The following is a 22,585-nucleotide window of genomic DNA, read 5'->3' as shown; positions in this document are numbered from 1 at the left end:
CAACCCCCCCCCCTCTTTGTCATCAAGAGTCTGCAAATCCGAAATCCCCTTCCCCTAGAGACGGCCCTGGTTCCGACCTGAACCAGAAAATAATACCCCCCCCCCCGTCTCTTCGAATAGCGCCACCTATCTTCTAAAAGTCGAACTATTTGCAAATAGTCTCTTTTTTTCCCCCCGTTTCCAAACTGGACATAATGACCATTTTATCACGTCATGTTTGAGACATTTCATGACTTCCAAAAAACGTTTTTATTGACGTCAGGCGACAACTTGGGGTCACTGAAGAAACACCCCAGATACTAATTAGTTGACCAAAACGAGCAAAATAAAGATTATGTATACGTTTGAACACTATAAAGAAATGCGACAAAAGCAAAGAATTAAACGAAAAAGAAAAAACAACCTGAAAAATTAAACAAACGGGAAGGAAAAAGCCGACCTCATACTCGTGACGAATAAATCGCCATATTCCAATTTCACGTCCATCACGAAAAAAATCACAATTTCCCATATTTTTTCCTGAGAAAATATGGTCAATCTATTAAGATTACCAGGCCTGAACAAAGCCGCTTGTAAGTTAATGCATCTTTGGGCCTGACCATCTCTGTCCAATCAGAGAATAGAATTAGGAGTTGATTACTTAGTCTGTAGTCAATAATACTCTTCAACCAGCTTTGTCTGTAGATTTCTTGAAAAAAAAAAAACACTCCTTCTTTCTCTCCCTAAGTTTTTCAGATATCTGTTGCATTAGAGCTGCTTTATTGAGCGAATTTTTATCCACCTTGCCTCGATCAAAGCGTACAAAAGACGCTTTGGCCCCGATATAGTGAATCATTTATTCTCGTATCGAACCAGACCAGAACTGTGAACTCTTCACGTGGAAGAATAACATATATTTAGCAAACTTCTACAAAACTTATAATCTTGCATCACTTTATTATTAGTATATGTTACACATATTTGACTATTCCTAATTCATTAGATGTGAATGTTTTTAGAACGTGTGACAATGTCTAGTTTGGCTGAAGGCCGAAATTTCGAACTTTCTCTAGGAAAAGATGCTGGTGACAAAACGCTGGTGTTTGTCAAGTTGACTGACGCGGCTCTGAAGTCTATCGAGGAGTGCTTTATGCCAAACAAAGTGAGTTCAGTTGCGGAAACAAAATTGTTACGTGTGCCTGTTGAATTTATTTCTCATTTACCATAAAACAGAACAGATGTAGTATAATCCCCTTATACTGTGGTGGTGTTTTCTTTGGCAAGAAAATGCTGAAAGCATGACGTGAAGTCTACAAAGACTGCAACGAAATCATGCTTTTAAATATTTGGATTTTAGAAAAAATTGCCAACACATTACCAAAAAGGGCATGGCTGTGGTGAATTTACCATGGCTGTTTTGTCGACCTTTTGCAAGTAAGACATAAAAAAAAATGACTTTTTCACTCTTATACACTACTCATGTTTTCCCTTATTTAGTCTAGATTTGAGCTCAGTGTGCATTTCCCAGGTGTTCTACGGCCGCTCTAGGTCAATAAAATGAATCAGTATATCTGATGAACAAATTTAACGAAGAGGTGAGCAGGGTGTGGCGATTTAAATTACTTATTAGAAAGGGTTCTGCATCTGGAAAGTTTTAATTTTGATTCCAAGAGCAAGAGTGTTATATTTTTGGCGATGTGGTGGCAATTTCTGTCTTCCGAAAATATGAGTTGGTTCCAACTTGACTCTCGACAACTTCTGGTCATGCTTTCAGGTATTTTTCTCGAAGAAAATTGCAAACACATCTTCAAAAGGGATTATATTGTAGCTTTTCTTTAAAAAAGAAAAATAGGTCAAGATTAATAATAATAAATGCAATAATGACATAGCTTTATTTTGTTTATACCGCAAAAAAAAAAACAGACTACAGAATTGTTTATTCCCGTGCTTTAATTAAAATTCAAAGCTCAACATAAGTTTAAATAAACAAATACAGGCAAAGAAACATGTATTAAAAAAAAACATCCTAGTGAAATCAGATGCTGTATATTCCAATGTGAAGGATAATTTGTGAAAAAAAATACATCAATGGCTTCAAATAAAAAGAAAATATGCACAACGCTTAATAATTTGCATGAAATTATCGTCTAAAACAGTGTTTCTCAACCTCCGGGCCATGACATCAGTCGTATCGGGCCGCGATAATATAGTCATTACCCTTTCATTTTTCACGCATTTCCACGAATAACTAATTGAGTTATTTCAATGTTATGGTACATAGGCCTATTGTTTTAATTTTTCACCCTAAAAATCATACAAGGGGGAAGATGAAAAACCCTCCTAGAGTTCCAGAACAAAGGCTTTCAGCCGCGTATTTTTGAGTATCCGTCTTCATGCGACCCAAACAATACAGCCGGGGGGGGGGGGAAGAAATGTTTTTCCGTCCCTTTTCCCCAAAAATATCCTACTGGTTTCGGGCTCTCTGTTGACAACCAGATGATCCTGTTGTTTGTGTGTTCACGGTTTGCCATTGTCGGCACCACAGAAAATGAAGACAATAATGCCATGAAAAAACGCGATCTCCCATGTTCCTTGGAGACTGGAAAAACATCTATGCTACTTGCCAAGCTGCTTAACTTAAAAGGGGAATAAGCTTTTTTTCTTGGGAACCAAATGTTTCTATGGGGAGAGGAAAAAATCGTTTTGCAGACCCATTCAACACATGCGTTCAATTAACAATATTGAAGCTGTCAGTCTTTTTTACTCAGTGAAAAGACAGCCACTGATAGCATACAATTAGTGCGCGACTAAAATTCCCTGGCTGTTTTCTTGAATAGATATATAGTATAACTACCACATGAGGGGGGAAAAAGCATTTCTGCTGTACAGCAATACGAATTCCTATGATGAACTCAGGGCCACAACTAGATGCTTTGTCACCCGGGCTGGACTGCCTATGGTGTAATTGTTTTTCCGCTCAAAATGACTGTCGGATGACCAGCTGCATGTGGAGAATCGAAACCATTCCTTGCCATTTGTGTAAGATTGAACTATTTATGTCAGATAGTGGTAATAACAAATTTGCTCTCTTGAAATAATGAAACTCCCATGTGAGAAAAAAAGAAAGCTTAAGATTTGGTTTTTTGCAAAGTTCAAAGGATTTCAAATTGGCATATTGATAAACTAGATTCTACCCCACATAAGTTTGCTTTTATTTAAATTACTTTTTTTTTTTTTTTTTGTGTAATTAACTGTAGAAAAACCATCCGCTGTCGTTTAAACTGGGAATGTTGTCAATAACTTTCAAGTTCAACTCTTAAATTCGGTAAAATTATTGTGTAGATGTCGACTCCCGATTTCCGTATGGTCAAGTTCGGCATTTGATCCCACAAGGGTAGGGCCAACATGGGAACAGGCCTGGGACAGTTACCATAATTTTTTGGGTTTTTTTTCAAGCTGCAAATTCACTACAGATGGGGCCAGTCAAAAGTTTTGCCTGTAGGGAGCTGATGCGGATAAAAGTCAGTTGAGGCCCCTTACGCAAAAGTAAATACTGGACCCCTCAAATTAGAAAAGGTGTAACATTTGGGTTTTACGTGGCCCAGGGTGTGCGCCTGGCCCACCCGCCCTTGAATCCGTCTCTACTTTGGGCCACCAAAAATCTCAGCCAACGGGATGTGAGGGCATAGCCGAGCCAACAAAATTTAAACAACAGATATTCACTGACTAGCCAAGCATCTCTTCACCTTAGACCCTGTTCCCCATTCTTGCTTTGCTCTCAGTGGAAAAAACGGTCGAGGCTGTCAAAGAGAAATGAGGAAAAGTGATTTTCCCTGTGAAAGTAAGAGCTGGTCTTAGGAATGTGCGACAGGAGCGGTCGCACTGGGCACCGTGCTTTGTGGCTACTGCACTCACGGTAAACTATTGGAGGCTTTCATGAATTCTGAAATTACTTCTTGCATTAATTCTGAAGTTTCATCAATTCTGGAATTATTTCTTGCAACAATTCTGAAATTCCCCCCCCCCTTCCCGTAAATTCTGAATTTTTATTGATGCAGGAATTATTTCTTTCTATTAATTTTGATTCCTCAAGTCCAAAATTTTTATCAGTTTCAGGATTTTATTTTCTCTGATTAGTTTAAAATTACCTTCAGTGCTGAATTTTTGCCAGTTTTTGTGTTAATTTATTGAATTGTGTATTTAACATTTTTTGTATGGATATTTCAAAGCATTCTTGTCTATTTTGAAATAATGGATGCCGATTCCTTCCCCCCCCCCCTAAATATATAAAATCGGGCAAATATTTTTTGTGTCCGGAACTATTGAAATGCACTGGGTGTTTCAGGTAAGGGCGGGAGTGCCATAAAAAAAAAATGGGCCCAACCAGGCACAGCTCAGGGTCCAAGAGACGAGGAGCCTCACAAAAATTAGATCTGGTTGAAACTTCAGATTTGTCTAATAGGGCCTCAGACAAATCACTTGGCCTGGGGGCCCATAAAAGATCTTAGCGCAGACAGCATTGGAGGATGTGTGGGGCCTCTCATACACTTAGATATTATATCATTGGTTCTCAAACTTTTTCACCTGTGGCACCTCTTTTCCTAATGAACTCTTATTCGCGGCTCCCCAGAGCAGTTTAACAGTCTCTTCGGAAAACATTTGCAGGATGCCTCGGCACACAGTTCGAGAACCCCTGCATTATGTATTTGTATTTTCTGTTTCCAATGTAAGCTTCCCCAATATTCTGAAACATTATACTCAAATGACCAGCAGCGTTACTGTATACGAACGACGAACACGCCATTATATTCGGAGAACGCAAAGGTTTAAATGAATGAAAAACGTTTATTTTTGAGATGAAGCAAAGGTACGACTGACTCGAGCCGATACAAAAGAACATCTGCCTTAAAAGGCAGGAAAATAATATAGATAATAATTGTGTAAGCGGTGCCATCTAGTGGTGATACAGAAAAAAAGAATATAATATGAACTCTACAGCTACATACACAAACATACTCCCACCCTATCAAGAATATATGTATGGTGTCATATTATTCTTGATACATAAGTGAAACACATCTTAGCATCTGATTAACAAATTAAAAATTTCTTTCAAAAATACCCCTAGTAGTTCGAATGCCGACTACTCGAACATTTCTACTTGATGAATTTTATGGTATTATCACTGTAAATGTATTTTTTAGCACCTCCACATGAACAAAATCATTGAAGGGCTGCAATAAATGCACTGGGTGTAAGATCACTGACAACTTCGATATGAACAGCTTTCGGGCAAAACACAAAAACAGCAATATATTCCTTCGTCGAAAGAGATCCGAGACCTCTGTGTTGTTTTATGTTGACAGCCCCTGCAAAGTGAACTCCACAAACTGAATGAAAACGATTCAAATAGGAATGTAATAAACCGCCTCCCACCTGTAAGATACCATCACCACAACTTTCAACGGATGCATTTTCAGAAGAAACATCCCAAAAAATATGTTCAGTTTGTTCCAATGAATTAGAACGCCACTTTCTCAAATGAAAACCATGTTCTCGGAAACCACCGATAAGCTGCGGCTGCGAACAAATGTTTATAGCGCTTGTCAAATAATCACAACCGGATAATATATCGTCAAAAAACATACGTGTCGTTCTTAATGACGTCAGCAACAGCTGACTGTTATAATTAACTGTTAATAATAAACCAATGAACTGATATTTATATGCAAAAATTAATGCACAAATGGAATGAAATGTGCTTTAACAATTTTTTTGGGTAATGATCCTGCACCACAGGAAATATTTTTTGTTATGCATGTGTTTTCATTTGTGCAAATACTGTGATCCTGCTTATAACTTTTTTTTTTCAAAAAATTACCACGAAAAATGTTGTAAGCGGGGAAAACGCTTTAAACAGGAAATCTTAAGAATTAGTTCGAGTACTAAGTGAGAAAATATTATACATGGGAACGTTATAAGCGAGATTGACTGAATATAGAAGGAAGATTTTATGTTTAACACACGGCAGCAAAATTTCATGTGATAAATATTCCTGTCGAGGTAAAAGTTAAAAAATCTAATGTATTTTGCTTGCGTTGATATAAATATTTTCATATTAGACATGAAACATTCCATACACAAATCTATATTTTGGAGTGTTGGTGAATATTGTATTGTTTAGGAATTAAAATGCACTACTGTAAATGTGTGTGTGTATATATATATTTTTGCTGAAAAATACACTGCTGGCCACCGTAAATGCAACACCCTGAAGGAAGCATGCAAATAATATGAAATTTACAACATGCATTAGCGGAGGTGAGATATGCAAATGATTGGAATTTCAGCGCAGACGCATATCACGCGCGCCTGTGGCGCCACTTCAAAGCGCTATTTAAGGCTTGGAGATTTCGACGATTTGAAGTACGGCAATTGTGTTTTTCTTGTGGTTTTTTCAAAAAAACGATCAATCATGCCTCGTAGAAAACAGCGATCATCTTTTGATCAAGTATCCGAGTTCGACAGAGGAAGGATAGTGGCCTACCGAGATTGTGGTTTATCTTTCAGGGAAATCGGTCGTGTTGGACGAAACCAAACAACTGTAATGCGGATATGTGACCGTTGGATGCAGGAGGGGACGACGGACCGACGTGTTCTATCTCATCCACCTCAGTGCACCACTTCACGTGATGACAGGCGTATTGTGCGTATGGCAGTGACGGATCGCTCAGCCACATCAAGAATCATAGCACCTCACATTCAGTCTGTACCACATCATCCAGTGTCTGCGCGTACCATTCAATGCCGTTTACAGCAGAGTGGTCTGTCCGCAAGAGGTCCATTGCTTCGTCTACCCTTGACGCAGAACCACAGACGTCTCCGCCGCCAATGGTGCGATGAAAGAAGGATGTGGACGGCACAATGGAATGAAATTGTCTTTACTGACGAGTCACGCTTCTGTCTGCAACACCACGATGGTCGGATTCGAGTCTGGAGACACCGTGGAGAGAGGATGCTGAACAGCTGCGTTATGCACCGCCACACTGGTCCTGCAACAGGTATTATAAGTATGGGGCGGTATTGGATACACTCTCGCACTCCTCTAGTACGCATTGCCGGTACTTTAAAAAGCCAGCGCTACATCTCTGAGGTGTTGGAGCCAGTTGTCCTTCCTTACCTTCAGGGCTTGCCCACAGCCATATTTCAACAGGATAATGCGCGACCACACGTGGCACGCATTGTCCAAAGGTTCTTCGTCAATCGCCAGATTGAATTGCTTCCCTGGCCAGCTCGCTTTCCGGATCTTTCACCGATAGAAAACATGTGGTCCATGGTTGCTCAACGATTGACCCAGATTACATCCCCAGCTGCCACACCAGATCAACTTTGGCAACGCGTGGAAGCTGCTTGGTCTGCCGTACCTCAAGAACACATCCAAAGTCTCTTTGAATCAATGCCGAGGTGTGTGGCAGCGGTGATCTCCAACAATGGCGGCAACTCTGGCTACTGATTTTGGCATGAACCACACTTCACAGAAGTCTATAAATTTAATCATTTGATGCTTGGTCAACATGTTATCTACAAAATAAAAAATTGTTGCGATATCTCTTGTCTTTCTTGGTGTTGCAATTTGGGTGGCCAGCAGTGTATGTACAGAGGAAGATAGGGGGACACAGTATTAATGTTATGATTTATTTATATTGTAAAACTAAATAGTACAATTTATCTATAATGGTCTCTTTTGCCTAGGTGTACATTTTGTGAGTTCTTAATGTATAGGGCTCCTTAAGAGAAAAGGGGCTCCACAAAAATGAGATCTGGTTGAAATTTTCTAGTATTTACCAGGTAGATTATTAGGTAGAGTGATTGATTGAAAATCACTTGTCTCTGGGCCCCATCATGCTCTTAAGATTGCTCTGGTTAGGGAAATAATTAAAAAAAAAAAAAAATTAAGATTCATGCTAAGAGAATTTGAAGCTGTGTACAAGTGACTATTCCTGCCATTCAATTGAGATGATTCATGATTTTTTTTAGACCCATAGATTCATTATTTTCAGAGAGGAAAAAACCTTCAAAAGCGTACCATACTATACCCCCCCCCCCCCCATTTTAACCTTTAGGTCAGGACATAAATAAGCTGGGACCTTTATTTTGCATAATAACATTTTCAGGAGGGCACCCAAGAAAAAAGTCTGCACCAAGAGAGCCCACTACGGCCCTGCTTCAGGTACAATAAAGACAAATTTATGTCATTAATATCAATACCTGAGTATATTAAACATACAATTCTATTATTATTTAAAATAGTAACGAGTATTTTGTTAGCAGATAAAATTCAGATTTGAGGGAAATCATAGAAAAGTATCATTGCTCACGTTCTTTCTTACTTGTTGATGGCTTCAGGAAGTACTTGATGGCTTTCATTGATCGTTGATTATTATTTATGATATATTTAATACCTAAATGCGGTCATTCATCACATTATTATTAATAAATTATTCTAAATTTCCTATTTCATTCGGGCTCATCGCAAAAATGACCGTCATTACTACGTCGACGTTTATGTTTTCAGCAACGATAATGCTTACTGCTCATGCACTGAAACTCGATCCACCCTGCTGGATTGCAGAGATCAGAGGTTCAGTTTCAGGCTCGAAAAACTAATTTCTGGATCTCTTCAGAGGCAGTGAATACCATTTTTGAGGTGAAATGCGGTTTAGAACCTGGATGACATTCTGAAACGTGACAGTGGATACGGTTGTACAGGAATCATAGTCACAAATACTGTAATATTGGCAAAAATAAAGGAAATTAGTCAACGGTTATTACAATAACAAGCAAAAAACACAACATAAAGCAGTAGTACATAAACATTATAAGCTGCAAGCATAAAATAGTAATGTACAATAATCAGGAAAAATAAATGAATAAAGCATAAACAAATGGAAATGACTTCATAAATAAAAAAAATCTTAAGGCCTAGGAGACTATCTAGACCATTTCAATGAAATATGAGGTGGAGTCCCACGATGAGTGAAGATATCAAAAGGATGAATCTGAAAAGCTACAGCTAAACAAAATGAGAACTATGTGTAATGAAACATTCAAAAAGAGGAACAAAAAAAAAAAAACGAGTGGACGCAAAATCTTGCCAAGAGACTGGAAAAGGAAGGTTGCGAAAAGTAGCATTACAAATGGCATCATAATGATTACAAAAAAAAAAAAAAAAAAATAGGAAGAAGTTTTCTAATTATTGCAATGGCTACACAATGGACCAGGTTCCCCCTAACTTATGTAGCACTTTGGCTAATCAGATGGAAAAAGTTGTAGCTAAATGAGAGAGAACCTTAGCCAAATAAACGTGCCACAAAAGGCAGATTCCAAAACAACTTATATCACTGTTCAAGATGGAAAATAAATCAAAAATGAAAATCGTGGACAAATAAAAATTGTTCAATATAAAATTTAAATTCCTGTGCAAAAAATATTTTTATTCTCAAGAATTCACTGAAATTTTTTTTTGTTGCATAAAATTCAAAAGCATTTTCAAAATCTAATTGTTACCTGCAGGACCATTGACAGAAACAAAAATACTGCTTTTTGTATTTTATACATCTATTCTGCTCCGCAATGATATTTTTAGGAGTTTCATGATAGTAAGGTGTAGATGCCGCTGTACATTCATCTGGTCTCGGATTATTAACAAATTTATTATTATTAACAAAATATGGGTCCTTTGAGAGTGAAAGTGGGTCCGCCTCAAAAAAATTTGAAGTAAAGTCTCTCTGGGAATCAAATAATTAGCTTCTAGAATGATGTGCAGTCCAAAGGTTCATTGAGGAAAAAAAAAGGTTAATTTATCAGCTTATAACTAGGTTCTTTTACTTTCATTGTCTTTTTACGACGCGATTTCCAGGTGGAATGATTTTCTTTATCCTCCCTGATGGTCCACAACTCTGATCTACCATTTAACTGCCACACATTTTCATACCTGCAAATGTCTCCCATATGGGAGCTATGTCAGATTTCTGTTGGTGAAACTTAACAGTGTGCTTGTGTGTGTATCCCGCATTTGGCGTGTTCTGTGCTTTGTAGGGTGCCATCTATCCTTCAAATTGCTAATGTGTGGATTTAAAATGTAATGTATAGGTATTTGTGTTGTAGGTCTGTCTGATCGTTGTGGCAACAGCTTTTTTTTTCAAATGGGTAGCTAACTCAAGGTTGGAAAACCTTAGAAAATTGTATTTAGCACTGCATAGTTTGCTCCCATTTTGCAACAATTTCTTTTTCAGTATAACAAGAAGCCAGCAGGAATCATGTCCATGAAGTCGAAAAAAAATTAATTGCAAACAGGCCCATCATTTGGGGGGGGGGGGGGAATTGCCCCAACCCCAGCTGTGAAAAACACATTAGAAATGGACAAACAAGGTGAAGAGTATATATACATATATTGAGTATATGTTCTTTGCCCCTCCCCTCGAAAGAAGTTGAAATGTTGATCCTGAGAAAGAATTTTTTGTATGTGTTTACTTTCACCGAGTGGCAGAGTTCGCCCTGACTTTTTATCAATTGTAGCAATTTGGCTAATTAGATAGAAAAAGTTGTAGCCAAATGAGAGAGAATCTTAGCCAAATTGACGCGTCGTAAAATGCAGATTCCAAAACAACTTATATCAAGTTCAAGATGAAAATATAAATCAAAACTCAAATCTTTATAAATAAAAATTATTTAATATAAAATGTAAATCATAGTACAAAAAATATTTTAGTTCTCAAGAATTTGCAGAGATTTTTTTTGGTGTCCACAATTGAAAAGCATTTTCGAAATTCAATTGTTGTCTGCTGGGACCATTAACAGGAACAGAGAGAGAGAAATACTTTTATTATTTATAGTTTTTACATTTCTATTCCGCAACTGTGTTTTAATGAAGTTCATGATACTGAGGCAGAGATGCCACTCCACTCTAATTTACCTGAGACCGAAGTTATTGGCAAAATCGAGGTCCTTTTTGAGTGACAGTTGGTTTCCCCCGTCATTTACAGGCACCCCTATGAATCAAACAATTGATTATTTGATTTCTAAAAATAAGTTCAATCCAGAGTTAGGGGAAAGTGCTCAAAATCTGTCCCCTGCCTTAAATTTGTCCTTTCCCTCTCTAATTTGCATGTACAGAGCTGCTATCTTACGAAAGTGCCAGAAAACTCTTCAGATCCATTCAGTTGACTACTTGCAATGATGCAGTTGCTTTGCTCTCTTCATTCAAGCTTTAATTTTTCAAAAATAGCTTTTGTTATAACTTGTTACAGTGTGAAATCAACTTTGAACAGTTGTATTTATGCCTTACAGAAAGTTTTTTAAATCAATTAGTAATATTTGTAGATCGCTAATTGAATATATCGTTGCATATTTGTCATAGTCATGTAGCTGTAGTAATTTAGTCAGGAACAGTCACAATTTTTGCTATAGCTGAATTCCTAAATTCGTCCCCTCTGAGTTATCAGAGGGAAACTCTTTTTCCCTGGTTACTTAGATTCATTTTAATTGATGTATGATCACTTGTCAACATCTTTATACTGTGTTTAACTATGTCTCTATATATTTTTATACTGTTTTATTCATCAAGAAAAGCTAATTATATAAATATAATAAAGTAAGAAATATATATAAGCAATGTAAATATAACTAATTATATATATACACAGTATATATCAACTAATTATTATACATAATATAAATAATAAATATAATCAACTAAAATAAATGTGTACATAATAACTGGAGGGGGGAAGGAATTCCAATACCTTTGATGAAAATCCAAAATTTGGCATTGTTTTGATTTTTTTTGGTTAGGAAAAGTTTATTCCGTACAATCACACTTGCAGCACGATTAGGTATGGAGTTGAGTTACTTAAATCAGTTTTCAAATTATTTTTAACTCTGAAAATAAATTTTCAGAATTAACAATTTTGCTTCGGAGACGGCATTTAGCACTTTCCCTTACTAACAAAAAAAATTTAATTTAGTAGTATAATTAGAGGTTTAGTTTTTTTTCACATTCACTGCTAAGTATTCTATTGGTACAGAAAAGAGCTGCAAAGAAACCCATCGACACTGAAGAATTAACATATGTAACAAATTTAAAACAAATATAATTAAGTTAAGCACATTATACAGTCGAATCCCGTAATAACGAAAACCAAGAGACCGGAGAAATCGCTTCGTTATAATGAAAGTTTGCTATAAAGGAATTTCATTGTTCCTTATGCAATCTTATCTGGGGGTTTAGAAAAGTGTTCTTTACAACGCAATTTCCGCTATGACGGTATTCGTTAAAACGGGATTTGACTGTATAAGGTATTTACTAATAAACCAGTCTTAATTTCTCTGATTGATTTTTCATTTCAGAAAACCTTAACTTCAATATTAAATTTAAAGCAAATGATTCTCTTATGATCATCCTCTGATTCACATAAATCCTGTTTGAGAAATTCTCAGCTTGAATGATTTCCTTCCCGCCCCTCCCCCCCCCCCTTCCCGATGGTCCACAACTGTGGTCTACCACCATTCAACTTCCACGTATTTCACACCTGAATATGGGAGATACGTCAGATTTATATTGGCCCTGCAATTCACACAAAAAAAAATCTTTTACGCACTTTCATCTCGGATTTTGTGACCCTCCAGAGTGGACAAACATTCCCCCCCCCTTTTTTCAATCAGATTTGTTTTTGCTCTTTCATCTTGTATTTGGCGCCTCTCCCGGAACGGCACCCCATGTGAGTCACGTATATCAAGAGCCACTTCTGCGACGTGGCAACAGAATATTTTTTTCAAAGGGATAGCCAACTGAAAGTTGGAAAACCAGGAAATCGTATTTAGTCTACCACCACTGCGCATTAGTGGCCTAGCGGGTCCACAACCCGGATTTTCGTGATGACGTAAAACTCACGACTGCATATAGTGGCTAGATTTCGTTTATTTTTTCTAAAGCAATTTCGGAATATTGTATTACGATTCAAACGGGCGATTCTTCAAAAAATTGACGGTGTACTAATAATTTGGTCCACACACACATCCCCTATCCATCCCGTTGAAAATTTTGAACACTTCGATCATGTCCCCAACACCTGCGTTCATCCAATGCAAACGTATTCAAAAAATGAAGTCTCTTTTCATAACTCAAACCTCGTCTGCCAATAAGGACATGTGTAGCTCTTCTCTGCACCCAAAATTTGGTGATAGTGGTATGGGTAGCGCTTCACTGCACAAAGTGACACACCCGCTCCCGATGATGATTATGCTCCTTGATGACGGTATGGTGATACTAGTGCTGGTGGATGTGTCTGGTGGTTGTTTTGGAAACATACAGTCATGACTCCTTTCTTTTTTTAGTTATTTAATAGAAGAGAGAAGATATTTTTAGCACATGTTCGGTCGACAGTTGAAGCCAGACTGAACTCCAATACAAGAACACACTAGATAATGCCTAGCTATTGAGTGGCATAAAAAACATAATAAAAATTGTACAAGACAAGCAGCGCCATAGTACTCCTCCAAGAATCTGAAGGACGGCATATGGCACAATGCAATAAATATGATAATATAGTTACGGTGTGGCGTACCGATATGAAGAAAGATTGCGATGCATGAGACTGTTTGTTAGAAAAAGGATTATGACGTCATGCAGACTGACTTTATTTTTTGTATTCGGTTCTTTTGCCAATATGCTAATTTTTACAGTGTGGTTGCAAAGTATATAAAAGTACTAATCCTGTATTTTTTACTCACTTGATTTTTGTTTCTTGTACTAGCGCTGGTCGTGTTATTCAACAAATAATTTTTAAAGTTTTTAACAATTTACAACTATTTAATTAATTTTATATTAATGAAATTTATGTTCTTAGTTTGAATAAAAAAACCTTCTAAATATTAAAAATTATGGAGTCGTAGAGTGCTGCATGTTCGCCTCACTGGTGACCCGGTTCACTGTTGACTATTCCCAAGCTAAGAAGCTACTGATACGCTGGATGTCCAGTCAAAAAGGGTGAGTTAAATTTCAATTTCGGGATCTCTTCGAGCGGGACTTGTTTGTCACGATTTTTGTGCATAGCCATTTCTCACAAAAAAAAAATTCGAATTAATAATTTTACTAACCAAATTTATGCCCAAGATTAGTCGAATTTAAATTTAACAATATGCCAAATCAAGAAAAGATGTCATCAAATGACGAATTTAAAAATAATTCGGATGTTGCTAGAGTAGCCTTTAGACCGCCACCATTCTGGGAATCTAATCCTGATTTGTGGTTTGGTCAAATTTAATCCCAATTTTTTATATCCGGTATTACAGATGATAAAACAAAATTTCACTGTGTAATTTCAGCTTTAGACGCCCAAGTGCTTGTAACTGTATCGGATTTAATAACTCAACCACCTGAGAAAGATTTATACCTGGCGTTAAAAAATCGCATCCTTAACGCTTATTCGCAGTCGGAAACGGCGAAACTAAAAATGTTACTTCAGGATTTACAGTTAGGAGACCAAAAACCTTCTGTACTTTTGCATGAAATGCAATCATTAGCTAACAATAAAGTTAGCGCCGAGGTTTTGAAATCTTTGTGGATGCAACGACTACCAATTTCCGTTCAACAAATTTTGTCGGTATCCGATTCTTCTTGTACTAGAGCTGGTCGTGTTATTCAACAAATAATTTTTAAAGTTTTTAACAATTTACAACTATTTAATTAATTTTACATTAATAAAATTTATGTTCTTAGTTTGAATAAAAAAACCTTCTAAATATTAAAAATTATGGAGTCGTAGAGTGCTGCATTTTCGCCTCACCGGCAACTAATATAGCATTGACATGTGCAAAAAAACATTTGTTCGAAAATTGCGAAAAATACGCAATACAGAATTTTTTTTAAAAGTAATGAAATATTCATATGCACAAATTAATAGTCGAGCAAAAAATAAATTACAAGTGGTAAATAAAATTAGTAAATGTATGTATATGTAATGCAAACACGATTACTAGAATAGATAATAGACATATATAGAAAGATACATATAAGAAAAATGAAAATTTTGCAAAACATAATATTAATTTTCAAAAAATATGCAAATAAGAATAATTTCAGGGAATTCTTATATGAACCGTACGCCCTGATCGAGTTACATAAGGCTGTTTCGGTTCAGTGAATGGTGATTGCTCATTAAAAGTGCAATCAAGCAAAAATGCTGGTTTCAATCTGTCTATTGAGATTTTCGTTAGTTTGCCTTTCATGTTCACTGTATATACTTTTGGAGATCGTTCAATCACTTCATATGGCGCCAAATATGGTTGTTGAAGGTGCTTTCGTACAGTGTCCAGCCGCACGAACACATGGGAAGAAACAGCAAGTTCTTTATGAACAAAAACGTTGTGAGTCCCATGCCTTGAAGTTTGGATCGGACGTAAAGTGTTTGTGATCTCGTAGAGCACGTAGAAATTCCGGCTGTGTTGGCTGAGGATCAGAGCTACGGAAGAATTCACCAGGTAGGTGCAATGGTGATCCATAAACCATCTCAGCAGCAGAAGTGTTGATGTCCGGTTTGATGCTGGCTCGGATGGACAGAAGTATGGTAGGTAACACTTCAGTCCAACGTTCCGTGGCATTGCAGCGTATGGCACCTTTTAGCTGCCGGTGGAACCTTTTCAACGATGCCATTGGAGCCGGATGATACGCTGTCGTGCGTGTTTTCTGAGTTCCAAGGAAACGAACGAATGCGCGAAATGAATCACTTTCGAATTGTGTCCATTGATCGGTGGTAACCGATTCCGGAACTCCGAATCTGCTAATCTAGCCAGAGTAGAATGTCTCTATGACAGTTTCTGCTTTTTGGTTTTCCATCGGGAAAGCCTCTACCCACCTGGTGTATCGATCCACACAGGTAAGGCAGTAGGTGAAACCCCGAGAAGGAGGAAGAGGACCAACAATGTCAATGTTAATGTGCGAGAATCTGCATTGAGGCAAAGGGTAAGCACCGATGGAAGATCGAGTGTGGCAATGCACTTTTGAATGTTGACTATCGATGCACACCCTGGTCCATCGTGTGACATCCTTGCGTATTGAACTTCACAAAAATCGTTGACGAATAAGGTCTACAGTTGATTTAACGCCTGGATGGGCGACCGTAAACACGAGATATCTGTGTTTTTCTGGTACATAGGGACGGATAGTTCCAGTGCATAAGTCACAAAAAAGTTCTGTACCCTGAGGACCGAATTTGATAGGTTTTATATCAAGCACCCCACCTGGATGGAGGGCCTTAATTCGGTGTCTGTACTCTGTGAAGAAGCAATAGCTGTGTAATCAATCGAGTCAGGTAAATTAATTTCGGATAATCTGGAAAAAGCATCCCCTACAACATTTCGCTCACCCTGAATGTAACGAATGTCCGTTGAAAATTGAGATATATATTCTAAATGACGACGTTGTCTGGGAGAGCTGTTATCATTGACTTTGTGAAAAGCATAAATTAGAGGCCTATGATCACTGTAGATCGTGAATGTTCTGCCTTCTAACATGTGTCTAAAATGTTTAATAGAACTATAAACAGCAAGCAACTCGTGATCATAAGTACTATAGTTCTTTTCAGTTGTCGTTAACTTTCGAGAAAAAAATGAGAGTGGTTCGACGACACGATCGGAAACTTGTTGTAAAACAGCTCCGAGAGTGAAATCCGATGCGTCGACTGTCAACGAAAGATGAGCATCGTGTTTAGGATGAGCCAAAAGCATGCCGTTGGTAGTAGCATGTTTACACGTTTCGAAAGCAGCAATAGTTTCCCCCGACCAAGCGATGAGAGATTTATCTTTTTTCTTCTTTCCTTTGCACAAATCGTGTAAGGGAGCCTGGTCAGATGATGCGTTTTTTAATAAACGGTGGTAAAAGTTGAAAATTGCTAGAAATCTTCGAAGTTCATCAACCCTTTTTGGTTGCGGATAATTACGAAGAATGTCGACTTTTTCTGGCAAAGGAGAAATGCCATTGCTGTTAACCAAAAATCCTAAGAACTCTATCTCAGATTTCCCAAATATGCATTTATCAGGATTAAGAATTAAACCAAAACTGTTTAAACGTTGAAAAACTAATTGTAGATCTCTAAAATGTTCTTCTTCTGTTGCTGATGCAACTAGTAGGTCATCTAAATATGCATAACGGGTTCAAGTCTCGTAAGACAATATCTATGAACCGTTGAAATGATTGTGCCACATTAGGCAATCCAAAACACATAAATAAGTACTCATGAAGTCCGAATGGGGTAATAATGGCAGTTTTTTCAACAGACTCAGGATCTAAAGGTATCTGATGATATGCCTTAACCAAGTCCAATTTAGAAAAAATGTTTTTTCCCTGCAGACCATAACTGAAATCATGAACATGTGGTATAGGATATCTGTCTGGACACGTTATAGAATTAAGTTTTCTGTAATCCCCACACAAACGGAAAGAGTACTTGTTTATGTCTTCACGTTCGTGGCTGTCAAACATCTGCTTTAATGCGGGTCACCAGTACTATGGTGATGCTAGTGCTGGTGGATGTGTCTGGTTGTTATTTCGGAAACATACAGTCATGACTCTTTTCTTTTTTTAGTTATTTAATAGAAGAGAGAAGATATTTTTAGCACATGTTCGGTCGACAGTTGGAGCCAGACTGAACTCCAATACAAGAACACACTAGATAATGCCTAGCTAGTGAGTGGCTTAAAAAAAATAATAAAAATAAAAAAATTGTACAAGACAAGAATCGCCACAACGGCATCGATTCCATTTTTCTTCTCTTTATTTTCAAGATTGCTACCTATTTTCAAGAAGTTATTACCCATTATCGACAGCAGATGGCAGTACCACCTAGTGTTTCAGATTTCAATTTCAGACTTTTATTTGGAAAAAAACTTTTATGGTGATCTGTCTGGATTCGAACCCATGACAGCTGATAAATACTTTTTCCCCATGTCGGTGTGCTAACCACTGAACCAAAGAGGGTTAAATAATCCTGTTAATGTAGTTCTAGAGTGGGTTTGGCTTGCGATGATGACTCAGTCAATTAGTCGGGACATGTTATTTTGTTATATATTTTGATATTCAATGTGTGATATATATATATATGTATATATAATTCGCTGTAGCAGGAACACATCTATACAAGTTTAGTTTTTCTGTTGTTATTGTTTTATCTTATTTTTTTATCTGTTCGTACAGGGTATTGCGGTTTTAAATCCAGTTGTACAGTTTCACTCTACTAGTGGGGTGAGTATATTCATTTCCTTTTTTTTACTGTCCAGATTAGGGGCCGTACAAGTATAACGTAAGCAAATTTTTAGTCATTTTTGACCCCCTTGTTAGCAAAATTTCATCAGCTCTGCCCCTCTGAATCCTAACTCATATTTTCATAAAGGGTGGTTGATGACGTAAGCATTATCCAACCCCCCTCCCCCCTTGTCATCAAAAGTCAGCAAATTGGAAACGAACTCCCCCATCGATGATGACATAATACTTGAATGGTCCCTTAGTCATTTTTCAAAATCTCTTGTGCTAAAGTAGACAATGACAATCTTCTTTTTTGGTCGATCACTTCTGTCTGGCATAGGCTTCTGTCAGGGCTATTTGATTGAGAGATTTGTTTCCTTTGTAGTCTAGTGGTCTAGGGCGTTCATCCAGAAAGTGATAATGGGGTTGTTTCCCCGCAAAGGTAGTTGAATTTTCTCTCCACATATTCATCTTCGCAACAGCCAGTTGTTAAAAACCTTCATAGGGTTACCTGGCATCCACATTTTAAATATCTTTATATTTTCAAGAATTATCCTTTTTTTTTCTTCTTTTCTTGAAAAATTTGCTTTGTAAAACATATCTGTCCTTCATGAATGAACGCCAGGATCTCTGCCGCCGGACTTATCCCATTGCCGAGATCACTTCCAGCTCAGCTTCGTGGCAGAGTCTGGAACAAAGTATATCTGTCCATCACAGTGTGTGTTTACCTTTTTTTCTCATGCATAAGGTGTGTCACTAAAATGATGGAGCCAAATGTATTTTTTTTCCTAAATATAAATTTATTTTGACTTATATAACACCTATATGTACAGGGCCCAATTTCTGTATTGGCAACATGGGCATTTCCCCAGGACTCATATTTTTTAAGGTCCCCCCCCCCCCAAATTTATATAGTATAGTATATATTTTAGTCAAATTTTTATAAATTTTATTTGGTGAAATTTCAGGAAATTAAAGAACTTTCCCTAAATGATATCGTACTATTTCCAAAGTGCCCATTGAATATGTAATATAGTCGAATCCCTTTCTAACAAACTCCAAGAGACCAGAGAAATCACTTTGTTATAAAGGGATTCCAGGTTTTTGCATTGTTCCTATGTGCGCTTATATGAGGGATTAGAAAAGTGTTCGTTAAGACGAGATTTTTGCTATAGTGGTATTTGTTATAACGGGATTAGACTGTATAATATTATGCCAATCAGTAAGGGGTCATTCAAGTATAACGTCAGCATCGATGGGGGTGGGGGGGAGTTCCAATTTGCTGACTTTTGATGACAAGGGGAGGGGGGGGGTTTGGATGATGCTTACGTCATCAACCAACCCTTTATAAAAATAGAAATATTTTTAATGGCATCTTACTCGGTGCGTCAAAAACGAGTAAAGCTTTTCGTTAGTTTGTGTCACCTGAACTAAAATTCTCCCTATTGAGTCCCCTAAAGAGCCACTTTAGTGATCTCTAAATACTTAGCGGATCCAAGTGATTTGAAAATGTGTTGCGGGTCGTTCAAGTGCTCTGGACCTGAGCCACGCATCATACAAGTGATCCTTGATTATGTCGCGTATAACTTCAGTGATGTAGAACTGCCGCACAAGTGCTCTAAAACTGTGCCACATGTCACTCAAGGGATCTCTAAATGTGCTACAGAGCGCTTAAATGTGCTGTTAAATGGTTTGAAATCGCTCAAATGGTCTGGAATAATGGTTACTCAAGTGCCATGGGTCACTTGAGTGATCTGCAAATGTGCTGCTTGGTTCATTTTTTACGAAATTAGGTTTGAGATTGATTGGCCACGTCATAACCCCAGGGCCATGTTTGGTTCGCGCAGGCCAAGTGTTTACCGCAAGTCAAGGGTTACCTATGTCGCTTAGAAGTAGGGTCGCAATGAATTTCTGTAAAATAAATTTTGAGTTCTTAGCTTTTAAATAGCTTTGAAATTAACAGAAATTGATTATAATAACATATAAAGGTATGTTCTTTTAACCTATGGCCTAAATGCGGCGTGCTCAGGGGGAGGTTTCTCTCCCTCATACCTCACACGCCTCCAAGAGAGAAACTTGCCTTGCAGAGGCTTGTTTCTTGTGAATACACCATAAAACCCACAATGCGACAAAGCAATGGCATATAAGTAATAAAAAAAAAAATAATAAAACATAGGATAAAAAAAAGAACATAAAAGAAGATACAAAAAATATTATTGTTACGGATAATTTTCCACAAGACTTTGAGATTGCAAAACAAGAAGCGGTTTGACGGACAAACACAGATTTATTTACAGAACAGCAATTTACACGTATTTACAAGCTAATCAGAGAGCTAACAACTTTCTCGTGAAGTTAAATTACGACTGACTTTTCATCCAGTCTCTCTCTATTCGTGTCTCTTTGAGCCTGTCTAGCCTGTGAGCGCCGCACTATTTATAACCCCGACAGAAACTTCGAGAAATAGAACATTCCACAAAATTCGATCTTACAGTTTCCTAGTCGGCGGCGCCACCGTATCTGTCTGGAGGGGGTCGAACCATTCTCCGGAAGGGCGGGGATTTCTAGAATGTTCTTCTAGCCCTCTGCTAATCAGACCTTTTTCCGTTTAACCGAAACCGATATCAACCGATTTCGATATTTCTGAGAGCAATCGATCAAATTGTGCCATCTATTCCCTACAGATCGTAACATTATTTTCCAAAAAGTCTCTGATACCCCAATCCTCGGTATTACAAATGTTACAATGCATCTGGTACCTGGTTTAATACGCCAGCCTTGTGTAGGATCGTGAAATTCCACCTTTGCAGCGCCAGGGCCCAACGCATTAACTTTGGGCTCTTGGGGGTGGTATCTTGCAGATACCGCAGGGGGTTGTGGTCTGTTATAATTTCAATTTTGGTTCCCATTGTCTGTTTCTCGAATTTTTTAAGGACCAAGAGAATGGCCCATGCCTCCTTTTTACCATAGAAACTATGGTAGCCCACTTCCTCTGTGTGTCAGTAAATTTGTGGCTCACAAAAGCTATGGGTTTGTATAGGCCCTCAGAATCCCCTCTGGGTAAGACATCCGCCAACTGCAAGGTCTAATGCGTCTGCGTGCACTTTTGTCATAATCAGGCGTAGCAAGATGCGTCATGTGACATAGGGCTTCCTTTAGTTTCTTAAAAGATTCTTCTTCTCTATCTCCCTCCAATAAACTTTGTTTGGAGCTCCTTTTTAGTGAGGCCAGTCAGCCATGCTGACAAAGCAGTGTAATCCGGGATGTATGATCGGTAAAAGTCCATCAACCGCAGCACTGAGCGGACTTGTTTCTTATCAGTGAGCATCTTTAAATTTCTTATGGCTAGCACCTTTTCTTCATCCGGTCCGTGTTTACCCCTGCCGATCCGGTGCCCCAGATACTTAATCTCTCTCTCTGCAAAGCTACACTTTTTGATTTTGACTGAAAACCCGAGATTTTCCAATTCCCCCAGCACCAGTGATAGATATTCCATATGCTGCTCCCAGGTTTTGGATAATATAATGGTCATCAATGTACGCCTGTGCGTATTCCCAGTGTTTTGTGAGGATCTGGTGCATCGGTTTTTGGAAGGTGCCGCTCGCTCCCACCAGTCCAAATGGCATCGTTCTCCACTGGTAGACACCATTGTGGGTAGTAAAGGCAGTGAGATGCCGACAGTTATCGTCCATCCTTATTTGCCAGAAACCTTTCCGTAAATCTAAACAAGTAAGCCAATTAGCACCCCCTGCCAAATACATTAATTCTTTCATATCTTTCATGGGGAAGGCAGGGCTCCTTGTTACCGAATTTAGTGCCCAGTAGTCCACACACATTCAAATTGACGAATCCTTTTTCACGACACACACACGACTGGGTAAGCGATTTCCACCTCCGACACTTCAATGAGGCCCGCAGCCAGTAAGTCCTGGACCTGTTTGTCTACCTCTGCCCGATACGTAATCGTTATCTTGTAGCAGTGGGGTTTCCGCCTCGTCGTGTTGGGTATCATTTCAATCTTGTGTTTTCCCACTCTCGCTGGCAGAATGGGTCTTGTGAATAAACTTGTGTTTCATAATAATGTCCTTCAATTCCGCTGCTTTTTTTTGACTGAGGGTTTGTGTGCCCAGACCTTCTATCCCCCCCCCTCCCCCCAACTCGGCAATCCTCGATTGTTCTATGGGGCATGTCTCAACTATTCCAAAATTTCCATCCCTTCAAAAAGTATGTTGACTGAGTTCACACTGGAGGTGAATTTTTTAAGTTTGTTTTGTTGCACACGTTTCACAATGCCATCTTCCATCTCGA

General features: G+C 38.1%; 1 protein-coding gene across 2 annotated transcripts in view; it reads left to right on the top strand.

Moving 5' to 3' along the window:
- Positions 1-592: 592 nt before the first annotated feature.
- The window catches only part of Su(Tpl) (Suppressor of Triplolethal), a 192,611-nt gene continuing 170,618 nt past the window's right edge, over positions 593-22,585 (top strand). The window contains exons 1-2 of one of the 2 annotated variants that reach the window (XM_089249646.1): positions 593-1,141; positions 18,230-18,277. In XM_089249646.1, the coding sequence (XP_089105772.1) occupies positions 989-1,141; positions 18,230-18,277 (201 nt within the window). In that variant the 5' untranslated portion in view covers positions 593-988. The remainder of the gene's footprint in view (positions 1,142-18,229; positions 18,278-22,585) is intronic. The other variant, XM_089249647.1, reaches the window with a different exon arrangement.

Source organism: Pholcus phalangioides, unplaced genomic scaffold (genome assembly GCF_987345545.1).
Source record: "Pholcus phalangioides strain wild (caught in Gottingen) unplaced genomic scaffold, Ppha-v1.0 ptg000022l_1, whole genome shotgun sequence".
Classification (NCBI taxonomy): Eukaryota; Metazoa; Arthropoda; class Arachnida; order Araneae; family Pholcidae; genus Pholcus; species Pholcus phalangioides.
Note: the sequence above shows the minus strand (reverse complement) of the source record. Positions and strands in the feature narration are given on the sequence as shown.